General features: G+C 38.2%; 1 protein-coding gene across 2 annotated transcripts in view; it reads left to right on the top strand.

Annotated features, from left to right (window-relative positions):
- The window catches only part of PCSK5 (proprotein convertase subtilisin/kexin type 5), a 670,507-nt gene that overhangs the window by 141,455 nt on the left and 512,658 nt on the right, over nt 1-16,394 (top strand). For both annotated transcript variants that reach the window (XM_089691090.1, XM_089691088.1), the window contains exon 3: nt 12,898-13,011. In XM_089691090.1, coding sequence (XP_089547216.1) covers nt 12,898-13,011 — 114 coding nt within the window. The remainder of the gene's footprint in view (nt 1-12,897; nt 13,012-16,394) is intronic.

The raw sequence follows: 16,394 nt of genomic DNA on the forward strand, positions 1-16,394 counted from the left end.
TGATAGAAAAGCATGGTTTTATAAGGTAAATTGCATGATTATTGCATACAGTGCCTTGAAAATGTATTCATACCCCTTGAAATTTTCCACATTTTGTCACGCTACAACCAAAAATGTAAAAGTATTTTATTGAGATTCTATGTCATAGACCAACACAAAGAGGCACATAATTGTGAAATGGAAAAAAAACGATAAATGGTTTTACATTTTTTTTTACAAATATCGGAAAAGTGTGGGGTGCATTTGTATTCAGCCCCCCCTTCTCCAGTCAATACTTTGTAGAACCACCTTTCACTGCAAATACAGCTGCAAGTCTTTTTGGGTATGTCTCTACCAGCTTTGCAAATCTAGAGAGTTACATTTTTGCACATTCTTCTTTGCAAAATAGCTCTGTCAGATTGGATGAAGAGTGTCTGTGAACAGTCTTGCCACAGATACTCAATTGAATTTAGCTCTGGACTTTGACTGGGCCATTCTAACACATAAATAGGCTTTTAATTTAAACCATTCCATTGTAGCTCTGGCCGTATGTTTAGGGACATTGTCCTGCTGGAAGGTGAACTTCCAGTCGTCTCCAGTCTTTTGCAGACTTTTAACAGGTTTTATTCTAAGATTGCCCTTTATTTGGCTCTATCCATCTTCCCATCAATTCTGACCAGCTTCCCTGTCCCTGCTGAAGAAAAGCATCCCAACAACATGATGCTGCCACCACCATGTTTCACGGTGGAGATGGTGTGTTCAGGGTGATGTGCAGTTTTAGTTTTCCGACACACATAGTGTTTTGCTTTTAGGTCCAAAATCCAGTTTTGGTCTCATCTGACCAGATCACCTTCTTCCACGTGTTACTATGGGCCCTTTTGGCTGCTTCTCTGATTAATGCTCTCCTTGCCTGACCTTTCAGTTTAGGTGGACGACCATGTCTTTGTAGGTTTGCAGTTGTGCCATACTCTTTCCATTTTCGGATGATGGATAGAACAGTTCTCAATGTTCAAAGCTTGGGATATTATATTTATAACCTAACCATGCTTTAAACTTCTCCACAACTTTATCCCTGACCTGTCTGGTGTGTTCCTTGGCCTTCATGATGCTGTTTGTTCACTAATGTTCTCTAACAAACCTCTGAGGGCTTCATAGAACAGCTGCATTTATACTGAGATTAAACTACATACAGGTGGACTTTACTAATTAGGTGACTTCTGAAGGCAATTGGTTCCACTAGATTTTAGTTAAGGGGTATCAGAGTAAAGGGAGCTGAATACAAATGCACCCCAAACTTTTAAGATATTTATTTGTAAAAAATTTTGAAAACCACTTATCATTTTCCTTCCACTTCACAATTATGTGCAACTTTGTGTTGGTCTATCACATAAAATCCCAATAAAATACATTTACATTTTTGGTTGTAACATGACAAAATGTGGAAAAAGTCAAGGGGTATGAATACTTTTTCAAGGCACTGTAGCAAATCATCTCCTATAAGGCCTTGTTTACATTGGTGGCAAAGGGGTAATAAGAACATGCAGTTGAGCCAAGGTGTTACTGCCCCCCGGCAACCCACCTAAAATTTAAAATACAGACAGAGAAGGCTGTGCATATGCGCGACTACAGTACCTCTTCGTGTGGTTGTGGCAAATTTAACATGGCTTTCCAAGTCTGACAGGTGCCACTGCTTGTCAGACTCACCTGCTGAAGTCCGCAAAACCACACTGCAATTGCAAGCCAAACACTGGGCTCATGGTTGAATTGTAGTAAGCTCATTCCCAAAGTCCTTATTCATCAAAAAGATCAGCTAGAAATAAAGAAAGCAGGTATTTAGGAGAAGGCATTATTGCCTCCTGAACACCTGCAAACAACTGCTGTAATGTAGTAAAGACTGCCGCATGTGTAAACTTAGCCTAAGTGTGCTCTTTGCATGCTTTAATTACCAAGCCTTTATGGACTTTAGAACCATTTCCCCTTTACAATTACTATATTATGAAAGATGTTTTCTTGTGAAGCGTTAAAGTATGTGGTCCCTCACCTTGTAAAACAGCCCATTCAGTTTAAAATAGAAATGAAAGGCAAAACGATCACATACCTTCTGTTTTCAGCTGCATAAGGAGCTTAGAGAGCTGAGGGAGGAAAAATAGCAGCACACTGAACTTGCCAGTGAATGACTGTGTAGGGGGAGGAGTGTCAGTAGAAGTCTTATCTTTGAAAGAGAGTAGGCTCAGTGCTCAGCACAACTAGAAAACTGACCATGGTGTGCTCTCATGCCTAGTGCAGTCAGTTTGTAATAGGAAAGCAGAGTGACCACCAGGCATTTCACACAAAAAGAAGCATACAGACAAAGAGAACAATACAAACAAGAGAACAATACAAAGAGAACAGGATAATTTTTCATACAAGTACATGGTACAGCAGGCACATACCAGTGATATAAAATGTTGGGTTTACATGTTCTTTAACTGTTTAACTTCCACAAGAGAAGTCATAAAAATGTGTAATTTTGTTTAAGGTAATACTTTGTACATTTTTTAGTTTAATAGCCTGCTCAGCTAAATCTATTCTAGCAAGTGATTCCTAGTTGTAAATTATTACCCATAGGACGTACAGATATATAACACAGTCATTACTTTTTCCTTCTCTTTTCTTTGTGCCATCCATTGTAATCATTGCCATATTGAAATCTTTGTGGCATTGAAATGCGACTTTTACTTCCATGTGACAAACATTGCTTTTTTGAATGCATCTTCTACTGTACTCTAGATGACACACAAGAGAACCCATGAGGCATGTTTCTAGTAAATCTATGTTATTCTTTAGGAAATCTTTCAGATTTAAACAGTGATGTTCTTCTGGAGGTTTTTAAATAGTGTATGACATTAAAATAGCAACCTATAGTAAGACTTCAGACTTCTATTCTATATTTGTTGCTTCAAGGAAACAAAATTACATCAGTCTTTGCTCTGGCTTAATGGTGATGACTTTTACTTAAAATTAGCTTCCCTTTGATGAACATTTAGATTTATGATGATTTATGTTCACAAACGTACTGCAGTCAGAAAAAAGCAAATGATAATACAACATTTTAATTCATTCATCTCCATAGGACTTTATCCTAGCTGGTATTTCAATATTGGACCTCCCACTGGTATGAAATAATTAACATGAAATTCATGCTCAGCAGTCTAATAGTAACGTATCAAATGCCAGTAGCAAGGAAGGATTTTACATTAATTGAACTGCATTGATGACATTTTTTGCATATTCAGAGAACTTTTTGGATTAAAAAAAGATATTTTTTTGCAGATATTCCTTCTGTACTCTTTCTCTTACTATTTGTATATTTGTAAGCGGATGCCACTACAGCTATGTTTTCTCTATAGTACATGACCAAAAGTACGTTTTGTGCTCTCATATACATACATTTTTTTGTGAGATATAATATGCATTCCAGGAATACTGGAGAATGTCTGGTGAATGATAAAGTAAAGCAGGTGTTTTAGGAGCTAACTCCAGCCAGCAAACGTGACAAATATGATCATGTAGTTCTCACTTTTCACATAGTGTCAGCACTTGGAGAATTAATGTCATATATTTTTTTAACTCGTTTTGCTTTGTATACAAAAGTTAAAGTGATTGGAAATACAATTTTTTTTTTTTTAACCAATTCAATACCAGGCACTTTTACACCTTCCTGCCCAGGCCATTTTTCAGGTTTCAGCGCTCTCCCACTTTGAATGACAATTGCGCGGTCATACAACATTGTACCCAAACTAAAATTTTATCATTTTCTTCACACAACTAGAGCTTTCTTTTGGTGGTATTTAATCACCGCCGGGGTTTTTATTTTTTGCTAATATAACAAAAAAAGACCAAAAGGTTTGAAAAAAAAAGTTTTTCTTTGTTTCTGTTATAAAAGTTTGCAAATAAATAATTGTTCTTCATAAATTTAGGCCAAGATGTATTCTGCTACACGTCTTTGGTGAAAATAACCCAAATTAGGATGTATTTTTTAGTTTGTAGGACAGTTATAGAGTTCACAAACTATGGTATAGATCTGAATATGTATCCATTCCTGAAGTTCTGATGGCCAATCTAATTTCTTGAGGTCCAAGAATGTCAGAACAGTACAGATATCCCCCAAATTACCCCTTTTTGCAAAGTAGACAGTCTGACCAACTTCATAAGAGGCATGGTGAGTTTTTTGAAGTTGTATTTTTTTTGTCATAATTTTTCAGAAAATGAAAAAATGTAAAAAAATTAGTTTCACTGGTTTTTTTTTACATATTGTCACCAGTGCAGTACAGCGTCATCATATAACTGGCATGGCGGTGATCAGGGACACTGACTGGTGACAGTATGGGAAAAAAAAAATATATATATATATTTTTTTTTAAATTATTTTTTATTACATTTTTTTTCTTTTTTTTAAGATTTTTTTTTCATATTTCACTATGACCAAAGTAGTACAATGTTACCATAGCAACATTGTACTACTTTGGGGAAGTGATCAGTATTTTTTTTTACACAATTTGCTTATAGCAAAGAATTACTTTGCTATAAGCAAGCATTTACCTGAATGACATCGAATCATTCAGGGTTTTTTTTTTTTTTTTGTGCTAGCTGTGATTTGGCCACAGCTAATCACATGACATGTGCATGTGGTTAGCTGTGACCATAGACACTAGTATACAATGGATGGCATGAATGAAGCCATCCATTGTATACAACTGTCATGTGACCTGCTGTGATTGGTCACAGCAGGTCACATGGTACCGGCAACGAGGGCCAGTACTCAGATCTGTCATCGGCCGTGTCCGAGGTACATGGCTGGTGACAGATCGCGCCGTTGCGCAGCTCTGCAGGAGCGCAATCTGCGCATGTGCGGGAGGATGCCATATGGCGTCCACCTGGAACGCTGATATTTGCCGGCCGCCATTGGGCCATAGGGCGGGTGGCAAATGGTTAAATAACAAACCGGTTTATACTTATCTGCAATTCCATTGCACATAGTGTCCCAAACCTCTTTTTCTTGGATCCCCCACTGGCACTTCTGTCTCCTCCTCTCTGTCAGGTGTCCCCATAGGAAGCTCCTTTCCATGGGGGCACTCATGCTGTCTCACTCCCGCGCATCACTGCTTACGTCTATAGGCATAGATTGCGTGTCTTGGCCCTACTCTCCGCTCCCTCATTCCTGGATTTGATTTACAGCAGACATTGGCTCCGTTGCCTCAGCAAAGTCTGTTAGACCAGCGTTTTTCAACCACTGTGCCGCGGCACACTAGTGTGCCGTGAGATATTGTCTGGTGTGCCGTGGGAAAAATTGCAATTTCATCCGTAACATGTGGCCTCGGCTCACAAATAGACCAATCATTAGAACAGCAATGGGCAAACTACGGCCCGGCGGACCTTTTAATCCGGCCCGCGGAGCGTGATACTGTCAGGATGATCTGTCCCCCTCGACGTATCTGTGCATGTGCCGGAGATTGCCGATCGGCTGCTAATGCCTGAAACTGGCACATGCGCAGATACGTTGAGGGGGACAGATCCTCATAGGAGACAGATTTTCATGTTACACCGGAATGGCGAGAGGAACGCGCGGAGCAAAGGTAAGTGAATTGACACAGGGGGGGCTTGGGGACTTAATATGGGGGATGAATTAATATGGGGGATGAATTACTATGGGGGATGAATTACTATATGGGGGATGAATTACTATGGGGGATGAATTACTATGGGGGGTGAATTACTATAGGGGGGATGAATTACTATGGGGGATGAATTACTATATGGGGGATGAATTACTATATGGGGGATGAATTACTATGGGGGATTAATTACTATAGGGGGGATGAATTACTATGGGGGATGAATTACTATATGGGGGATGAATTACTATAGGGGGGATGAATTACTATATGGGGGGTGAATTACTATGGGGGATGAATTACTATGGGGGATGAATTACTATGGGGGATGAATTACTATATGGGGGATGAATTACTATGGGGGATGAATTACTATATGGTGGATGAATTACTATGGGGGATGAATTACTATATGGGGGATTAATTACTATGGGGGATGAATTACTATATGGGGGATTAATTACTATGGGGGATGAATTACTATATGGGGGATTAATTACTATGGGGGATGAATTACTATATGGGGGATTAATTACTATGGGGGATGAATTACTATGGGGGATGAATTACTATGGGGGATGAATTACTATATGGTGGATGAATTACTATGGGGAATGAATTACTATATGGGGGATTAATTACTATGGGGGATGAATTACTATATGGGGGATTAATTACTATGGGGGATGAATTACTATGGGGGATGAATTACTATATGGGGGATGAATTACTATGGGGGATGAATTACTATATGGGGGATTAATTACTATGCTTACTATGGGGGAATATTACTATACTTACTATGGATGACACATACACATCATTCATCTACTCTTGGTCCGGCCCCCGGGTCCAATATATGAACCCATTGCGGCCCTCAAGTCAAAAAGTTTTTCAATACATTTTTTTAACATTTTCTAATGGTGATGTGCCTCGTGATTTTTTTCATGAAAAAAGTGTGCCTTTGCACAAAAAAGGTTGAAAAACACTGTGTTAGACCAGGAAGTGAGAGAAGAGAGCTGCTGCAGACAGGCACAGTACTCAATGGAATGAGGGCTCAGGTAAGTGTGTGTAGGGGTTGAAGGGGGATACTGCTACCTAAACATGTTTTACCCAAATGCAAGGAATGCACTAAGATAAAAAATATTTAGGCTTTATACCCAGTTACAAAAAGAAAAAAAGATATATGGAAACCCCTCCTAATGCTATCACACTAGTATGGGTGTGAGGACTGGTATTCCTATGGCAAACAGGCATTAACCACTTCCAGTCCGGACACTTTTACCCCCTTCCTGTCCAGGGCAATTTTCAGCTTTCAGTGCTATCACACTTTGAATGACAATTGCGCGGTCATGCAACACTGTACCCATATGAATTGTTTAGCTTTTTTTGAGACAGATAAAGCTTTATTTTGGTGGTATTTATTCACCACTGGGATTTTTATTTTTTTTTGCTATGTAAATGAAAAAGTCCAAAAATTTTGAAAAGTGTTTTTCTTATAAAATTTTGCAAATAGTATTTCATCATAAATCTTGGCCAAAATGTATTCCGTTATCCATTTAGTAAAAAAAAAAAAATAACCCAAATTAGTTTAAAACCAAAAATTATAATTTTTAAACTTTTTTTAAATTTTTCTTTACTTTTTTTATATTATTATTAGTTATGTTTTTTTTTTTTTTACATACTGTCACCCTAGCAGTACAGTATCACCATAACACTGTACTACTTGTGGGGGGTGATGAAGATTTTTTTATTACATTGATTGTTTTTACACCCATAAAGACTGTAAAAGCAATTATTTCTCCTTCTCTCTAGCTGCATTCTTGCAGCCATTGAGAACTACTGTGTGGACTGTGATTGGTTACAGCTTGTCACATGGTACAAGGCTGTTGTGAATAGCCTTGTACCATGTGAGCTCTGTGATCATTCACAGATTTCACACGTAGTAAGCAATGATTTCACAAGTGACATCTTGCTTACTACTCTGCATGTGATCACTGATTGGCCAATCAGTGACGCCCTATGTGATTTGTAGGTTTACCATTTATGCAGTTAAAGAGAGAATTAAAATAAAAGAGGCACAGTATTATTCTTAATGTCATCATTAACCAAATGATGTAATCTTTCACTATAGTTGAACTAGTACCAAATCTGACGTAACAATTAGTGATATCACAGTGAACCCTGAAAAGACACCAGTTCCATACCCCTCTATTTTTTTTCCCCAAAAGACCAAGAGTGGAAAGGGAGATTCTGTTCTTGCTTCAGAAATTAGAATGCAGGAATGATAAAGTGGACAGCAGTGAAAGCACTTTTGTTAGTAAAGTGAGAAAAGGTTAGAACACTTGAAATAAATTGTTTGCAGTCTGTGTCCCTGTTAAGTTTTTTTATTTCCTGTTGAATTCCCAGTACAGAAAGTGGGAGACATTTTCAGAATGAAAACAGAAAAAAATAAATCATTGACATAAATTTTAACCCTTTTCCACTCAAGTGAGAACTTAAAAAAAAAAGAGTGTAATTCTCTATTTAAATGTTAACTCAGCAAGTGCCATTAGTGCTGTTGAGCATTCAAAAGACTCCACTTATCATTTATTAAAGTCAGTGTTCACTTCAAATGAATAGTAATTTTGCTTGCAGTGTTATTTATTTTCAAAAACGTTTGCTTGCAAAAGAGATTCTAATGGTAATGATGTATCCTCACACCTATTGTCTTTAATATACTCTGCAGGCTATTCAGATTGCAAAACCTAAAACTGGAAAAATCAAGAAAGTAAAAGAACACTGACTTTGTGATGAAGAATGTTTCACATCTGTATAGTGTTTTATGCAGTATATGAATAGTAGATGGAAATCTTACAAAGGCACATCAGTAATTGTGTAGTTTAACATTGCAAAAGATTCCAGCACCACAGACAGCGCGGAGAATTATTTCATGCTGTAAGTGGTGTCAGAAACCATTTATGATACTTAACTCCAAGCTCACCACTGTCATTTCTCTTGTAGGGAAACACACAGAAACTGCTTTGTTTTTCAAGTTGATTTGTAATTCATTTTTTTTAAATAAATAACACATTTAACATAACTATATCAAGAAAAAGAATACAACAAAGCAGGGAATGCTCAATATCACAGAACAGAGTTGCTCATACTGCTGACAAAAAATCTACTGCGCCAATGGTCACATTAGTATTTTTCACACCATGTCATAGATCATGTCTATACATTTTTAAATTGAAGTAGAACTATAGGCAAAACTTTTTTTTCCATTTTAGAGTAAAGGAGGGTTGTAACCCTTGTAAGTTTGTATTTTGCCATCTGTGTCCTATTGGGGAGATTTATCTTTACTTCCTGTCCCTTCGACAAAAGAGCAAATAAGAAGTAATCCTTGCAAATTAAGGGAATTCCTTGGGGACCCCCAGGTCACCAGAACTAGTGTGCCCATTGAGCATTTCCCCTCAATTACTTTTCTGGGGACGACCCAAATTTTTTTTTTTTTTTACTTTCACTTTTAATGATAATGGTAAACAGAAAAAAAAGGTATACTTTAAATAGAGCCTAGCTAATAACCCCATAATGAGACTGTTGCATACTTGGGCATTACATATTATAGAACCACTCCCAGCAGAATAACAGAACAAGACGTGACTCTTTCCAATGTGTGAGATCTGCACATTTCTCAGTATTGAGTTTTGTACATCACGAGCCTTTGTTCGATATTGTAAAAAAGCAAGGAAAAATTACCACTTCTTTAATGCGTATGGAAGAAAACATGGGGAAAAAGGTGACTGAAATATATTTCAACTCAAAATATTCTGCATTCATTATCCATATAATTTCCCTATATGTTTTCATTGCAATATATAATAAAGCATCTATAGAACACAGACTTTATTATAAAAGCTCAGTCAAATATCTGAATAAATGAGGTCACATGACCCAGAATTGTTAAGGTTCAGTTTATTGCTGCCTGCACACTTCAGTAGTGGCAGAGGCCTTGGGTAGAAACACATTTGCAGAAGCAAATTTGACCTATGGATTTAGTACCTCTATTATTTTCAAGTTCTTTCAATAAATTAGCTTGGTGTATCCTGGTGTGCACAGTCTTTATGCTTGGAAAAATACTTCCATTCAGACAATACCATGTCTGAAAGCTTAATTGAGTGAATCATGACAAATAATCACTCAGCATTAAATTTTTATTTTTCCTTTTTATCTGGGAATTTGCTCTTTGAAATAAGCTTTAAAGTGTGCTGCAGGGTTAACTGTTTCTCACAGCTTAATATTGTTTTTCTTCTATGGGGAATTTATGACTTTTTGTTTGTTTTTGCTTTCTTTTATTCTTCTATGAAATTAAGATTTCACATCTTTAAGTGATGAAAAGAAACATATTTAGCAATATTTTTCACTGGCAGCATACCTGTATCCTCATATATGAACTACTTACATCCAATGCCAGCAATGAAGACAAAAAGGCCAAAGTGCCCACCCTCAACGAACTGTAAGGCGTTGTTGGCACCATGATGCAGATATGTCTGTTTTTCTGCACATGTTCTGCAAGGGCACAAAAAAATTGTTCTCTATGCGCCCTGTTCACACCACAACACGGGTATCACGTGTGGATTTTTTTCTTGGCAGGAATCTGCAATGTGTAAAACAAAAACTCACTGTGCAGTTTTCCCATCAGGTTTTATGCACATATGGTGTGAATGAGGCCTAAACTACTTCAGCAGCATTGTGTCCTCCTCTTGCTAAAGTGCCCAAAATGGCCACCTCTTGTGCCTACCCCTCGGCTCAATCTTGCTTACATGTGGACAGCATTACCGCTAATGTTTTTATGCTTCATTTCAGGAAGTAACAAATATGAACTGGCTGATTTTCAAATAGCAATCAAGTAGATTCCAACTTCGTTAATATCTAAAAATGTGACTTTAAAAGATTGCTGTGGGTTCTTATGAAAATGATAGATGCCTAGCTTTGCTGTATATCTCCTGAGTTCAATATATTGTGAGTCACTGTGGCTTACCAAGTATGTAGATCAGGACTTAAAGTGCTGTATACATGTTCTGAGTCAGTTTTTAAGCTTCCTGTGTCACTTGTTTTCTCACTTACAGTGCATCCAAAAAGTATTCACAGCTCTTGACGTTTGCTACAGGCTTGTTATGTTACAGCCTTATTCCAAAATGGATTAAATTCATTTTTTTCCTCAACATTCTACAAACAATACCCCATAATGACAACATGAAAGACGTTCTTTTTGAAATCTTTGCAATTTATTAAAAATGAAAAAAAAAACCCACATGTACATATGTTTTCACAGCCTTTGCTCAATACTTTGTTGAAGCACCTTTAGCACCAATTACAGCTTCAAGTCGATTTGAGCATGATGCTACAAGCTTGGCACACCTATTTTCTGGCAATTTCTCCCATTCTTCTTTGCAGTACCTCTCAAGCTCCATCAGTTTGGATGGTGAGAGTCGGTGCACAGCCATTTTCAGATCTCTCCAGAGATGTTCAATTGGGTTCAAGTCTGGGCTCTAGCTGGACCACTCCAGGACATTCACAGAGTTGACCTATAGCCACTCCTTTGTTATGTGGGCTGTTTGTTTAGGGTCGTTGTCCTGTTGAAGGATGAACTGTCGCCCCAGTCTAAGGTCCAGAGCGCTTTGGAACAGGTTTTCATCAAGGATGTCTCTGTGCATTGCTGCATTCATCTTTCCTTTTGATCTTGACTAGTCTCCCAGTTTCTGCCACTGAAAAACATCCCACAGCATGATGCTGCCACCACCATACTTCACTGTAGGGATGTTATTGGCCAGGTGGTGAGCGGTGCCTGGTTTCCTCCAGACATGACGCTTGGCATTCAAGCCAAAGAGTTCATCATTATTTCATTAGACCAGAGAGTTTTATTTCTCATGGTCTGAGAGTCCCTCAGGTGCCTTTTGGCAAACTCCAGACAGGCTGCAATTTGCCTTTTACTGAGGAGTGGCTTCCGTCTGGCCACTCTACCATACATGCCTGATTGGTGGAGTGCTGCAGAGATGGTTGTTCTTCTGGAAGGTTCTCCTCTCTCCACAGAGAAATGCTGGAGCTCTTTCAGAATTACCATTGAGTGCTTTGTTACCTGCCTGGCTAAGGCACTTCTCCCTCAATCTCTCATTTTGGCTGGGCAGCCCGCTCTAGGCAGATTCCTGGTGGTTCCAAACTTCTTCCATTTACGGATGATGGAGGCCACTGTGCTCATTGGGACCTTCAATGCTGCAGACATACAATCCTGTCTCGGAGGTCTACGGACAATTCCTTGGACTTCCTGGCTTGGTTTGTGCTCTGACATACAATGTTAACTGTGGGACCTTATGTAGACAGGTTTATTCCTTTCCTAATCATGTCCAATCAACTGAATTTGCCACAGGTGGACTCCAATCAAGTTGTGGAAACATCTCAAGGATGATCAATGGGAACAGGATGCACCAGAGCTCAATTTTGAGTGTCCTGGCAAAGGCTGTGAATACTTATGTACATGTGGTTTTTTTGTTGTTAAATTGCAAATATTTAAAAACAAATTTATTTCACGTTGTCATTATGGGGTATTGTTTGTAGAATGTTGAGGAAAAAAATTAATTTAATCAATTTTGGAATAAGGCTGTAACATAACAAAATGTGGCAAAAGTTAAGCGTTGTGAATACTTTCTGGATGCACTGTAATAATGAATGAGCAGGACAATGATGCTGGCTGTTTGCCAGTAAGCAGGCAGGTGACAAAGTAAGCTGCAAAAATGAGGTAAGATGCAGTGTTGTCACCTGCCATTATGACCCTCTATATTTTCATTAAATCACATCTAAGTCACAAATTTTAACAATTAGGTGCAATGATGTTTCTGAAGACTATACTGCCTGTGTGATCCGAAACATTTGCAATAAATGACATGTAGATACTGAAGTTGACCTTTGCAAACTGCTGAAAGTGAATTGCCTTGAAAAGTTACAGTCGCATCTACATTGCTCTCGTATTGACTGTAGTCCATTTCAGTGAATAACAAAAACACTTTCAAGAGAGATTTTTTTTTAGCTGGTACTAATGACTGCATAAAAATTGCTTGTGTGATAAAGCACCTCTATATTAGTACTCTTAAATAAATTAACACTTCTGGCACTCTGACTCTAAGAACTTACAGAGTTTAGGGGTATTGATTTCAAAGAGGGATATAGTGTAGACTTTGCTCAGGAATAAAAAAAATTATTTCTTTTTTTTTTATTTTGTCCACAGGTAGAATGGATAGAACAGCAAGTGGTTAAGAGAAGAACGAAGAGGGATTATAAAATTAGCAACATTCATTCTGCATATTTCAATGATCCAAAGTGGCCAAGCATGTGGTATATTGTAAGTACACTTACTAATACACCTTTTATTCATGGTAAAGGTTTTCCTTAAATGTATGTTTTTCATTGACAGAATAATATATTACAAAATATGTTTTCTACTGCTGTAATGATGGAACACTAATGGAGCACTAAAAATAATGTGCAAGTCCTTTTTTAACCAGTTCAGCTCTGGGGCAATTTTTTTTAAAATTATTAGCACACATAGAAAAGTCTTCATTTAATTGGCAATATAATTACTTAAACCTTCATAACATTATATATTTTCTGAAAGCAGTGGCCCTGTAGAATAAAAAGAGGATAGCTGCAAATTTTTATGTCACATGATATTTGCCCAACTGTTTATTAAACGCAAGTTGTCAGAAGAGATATAATGTTAATTTAATGCAAACACACACAATATAATACCAATTTGTTTTGTAAAACATAAAAGATGAAGTTGTGTTGAGTAAAGAGATACCAAAAATGCCTTAAGTCTTAAAATTGCATGTGTCCGCAATATTGCAAAAAACTACAGTACCTTTACATCTCATCAGATTAGAGGTAACCAGGAGCTCTTGTGCTAGAATTATTGCTCTCTCTCTGATGTTCGTGGCAATGTATCACACATGTGCAGCCGCGATTTACATATGCACGTGCACCCTGGGCTGAGTTTGTGTTTGTGCATGTGTGCAGGGCATAGGGGTTATGGCAATTTTTAAAATGTTTTAAAAATACATTTTATTATAATTTTATTTATTTTTGATTGCTATCACAAGGGGTTAATAAACCTCCATGTGACAGCATTGGGCACGTGACAGGTACTCTTCTTGGAGACATCAGGGGTCTAACAAACCCCAATGTCTCCCCTGGCCTTCACACCATCTAGCCAAGCACAGATCTTTTTGGCTAGATGTGACCCCTGCCTGTACCGGCCAGGCAATGGACTCGTCACTTCCTGTTTCTTTGTGTACATGTGAAATCAAGGCATGGACATGCCTCGCTTTCACACCTCTCTTCATCCTGAACCCAACAGCTGTGGTCCCAGGCTCCTGGTAAGAGCAGGAGAGACCAGATACCTTTAGGAGAGTCTTAGAAGCAGCAGGGGACAGGTGAGTATGTTTAAACTCCCTGGAGGTATTCCCGAGTGTAGCTTGGGGTAAGGTTTCAGCACCACAAGTGGTAACCCCGAGCTACACTCGGGAATACCTTGCAGCATTGCTCTGGGATCCCTTCTGCACTTACCTTGCCCTTCGCTCCCGTGATGTCCCCCCTGCAGCATCCCCAGCTATCTTCTCCAGCCAATGCCGGCATCTGATTTCCCAGGTTCCGTTTCCTGCGACTTCGGAACGTACTGGGGATGTAACCGTCGGGAAATTTAAAAATGTCAAAAAGTGACATTCACTAAATACACTAAAATCACACAGTATAACATTACTGTATTAAAGCATTTCACATACATTTTGTCCCTAGTGCTTTGTCCTTTGCCCTGCCTGCATTTTTACTGTTCTTTCTGCCTGGAAACTGAGAAATGTCCATGGCGTCCAAAAAGCGTCCCTTTAGGTCAAAAGTGGTTTTAGACCAGTTAGAGAACAGTGATAGTAAATTAGAACTACTTGCAGAATTGAGTGATGATACGTGGGGAAATTCATCATCAGACATTAAAAATTATTTTGCGACTTTGCTCAGTGATGTGTGAACTTGGGGCTATATTTCAAATTTCAGTGTTTTTGGTTTGATTACATTATTGAATTAAATGTATTATTATTATATTATTATTTTTTATGATTATTAAATGACAATTTATGATTTAGTGTTTCAGATTTTATCATACCCGGGATGTTTACTAGACTCTTGTTTGGACAGATTTCAGTGAGTTATTCCTAAAAATTACAGGCCTACAATAAAAAAACTACATATTTCCATGCAAATAAATGTACCGCTTTGAGCACAGAAATACTGACATAATCATACTGTTAGGGAGGTTAAAAAAACAAAACAAAACATACTTCTCTTTTAATAGTTCACTCTAGTTAAGATTTTTATTAAGTTTTATAAAGTACAATAAAATTGCAATAATATATTATAGAAAAATAAGCAACCCAAAGACTAGACCTTATTTGGTTTCAAGTGACAGCTCATATTACCCTTGGATTGCAGCTATTAGGCATGTACAAATGGTTTCCATTAAAACTAGTGACCAGAGTCCCCTGACTCCTCTGTAGAACCAAGAAAGCATGCATAAAATCTTTTGAAGACATCACCAATAACATGTAAGTGTCATTAAATTCAGACCAGCACCTCTCCTCTATAGAGGGTAGTAGAGTGGGGGAAATAATTATTTGATTCCCTGCAGATTTTGTAAGTTTGCTCACTTACAAAGAAATGAATGGTCTATAATTTCTATCATAGGTTTATTTTAAATGATAGGGACATAATATCAACCAAAAATCCAGAAAAAACACCTGATACAAATGTTATAAATTAAGTTGCAGTTCAGTGAGTAAAACAGGTATTTGATCCCAAAGCAAAACATGACTTAGTAGTTGGTGGAGAAACCCTTGATGGCAAGCACAGAGGTAAAATATTTCTTGTAGTTGGTTAACGGGTTTGCATACAACTGCGGAGGGTTTTTGGTCCACTCTTTTTTTACAGATCTTTTCTAAATCCTTAAGGTTTCTTGGTTGTCACTTGGGAACTTGAAGTTTCAGCTCCCTCCATACATTTTCTATGGGATTAAGGTCTGGAGACTGGCTAGGCCACTCCATGACCTTAGTGTACTTCTTCTTGATCCACTCCTTTGTTGCCTTGTATGTTTTGGGTCATTGTCATGCTGGAAGACCCATCCACAACCCATTTTCAGTGTTCTGGCTGAGGGAAAAAGGATCTCATCCAAGATTTTACAATACATGGCCCCTTCCATTGGCCCCTCAATGCGGCAAAGTAGGAATAAGAAATCGGAAAATAACCTTCAGTGTGCAGCTCCCCAAACACTGAGCCTGATCCTGATCTTGATCCAGCGATGTGCACAAGAACAGTGGCTCTCCCTCCTTATTGGCTGAGGCACAGCAGTGGGATCCATTGGCTCCCGTTGTCAATCACAGCCAGTGAGGAGGGAGTGGGGGGCGGGGTCAAGTCATGCTCTGTGTTTCTCATACACAAAGGCGCACAAGTGCTTGCTCTGGGAGCACTCAGCAGGGGGAAGGAGCCAAGAGCACCAACCAAGAAGAGGAATATTGAGGCTGCTCTGTGCTAAATCATTGCACAGAGCAGGTAAGTATGACATGTTTATTTAAATTTTTTTAAATAATCTGAACCTTTAATATCGCTTTAATGTATTATTAATTTACTGTACAGCTGGACCAAGTGATCTTTTCTTTACGAGGCTCCGTGCACAGTGCTGGA

Source organism: Staurois parvus, unplaced genomic scaffold (assembly GCF_062004578.1).
Source record: "Staurois parvus isolate SC_StPar_1 unplaced genomic scaffold, SC_StPar_1.0 ptg000549l, whole genome shotgun sequence".
Classification (NCBI taxonomy): domain Eukaryota; kingdom Metazoa; phylum Chordata; class Amphibia; order Anura; family Ranidae; genus Staurois; species Staurois parvus.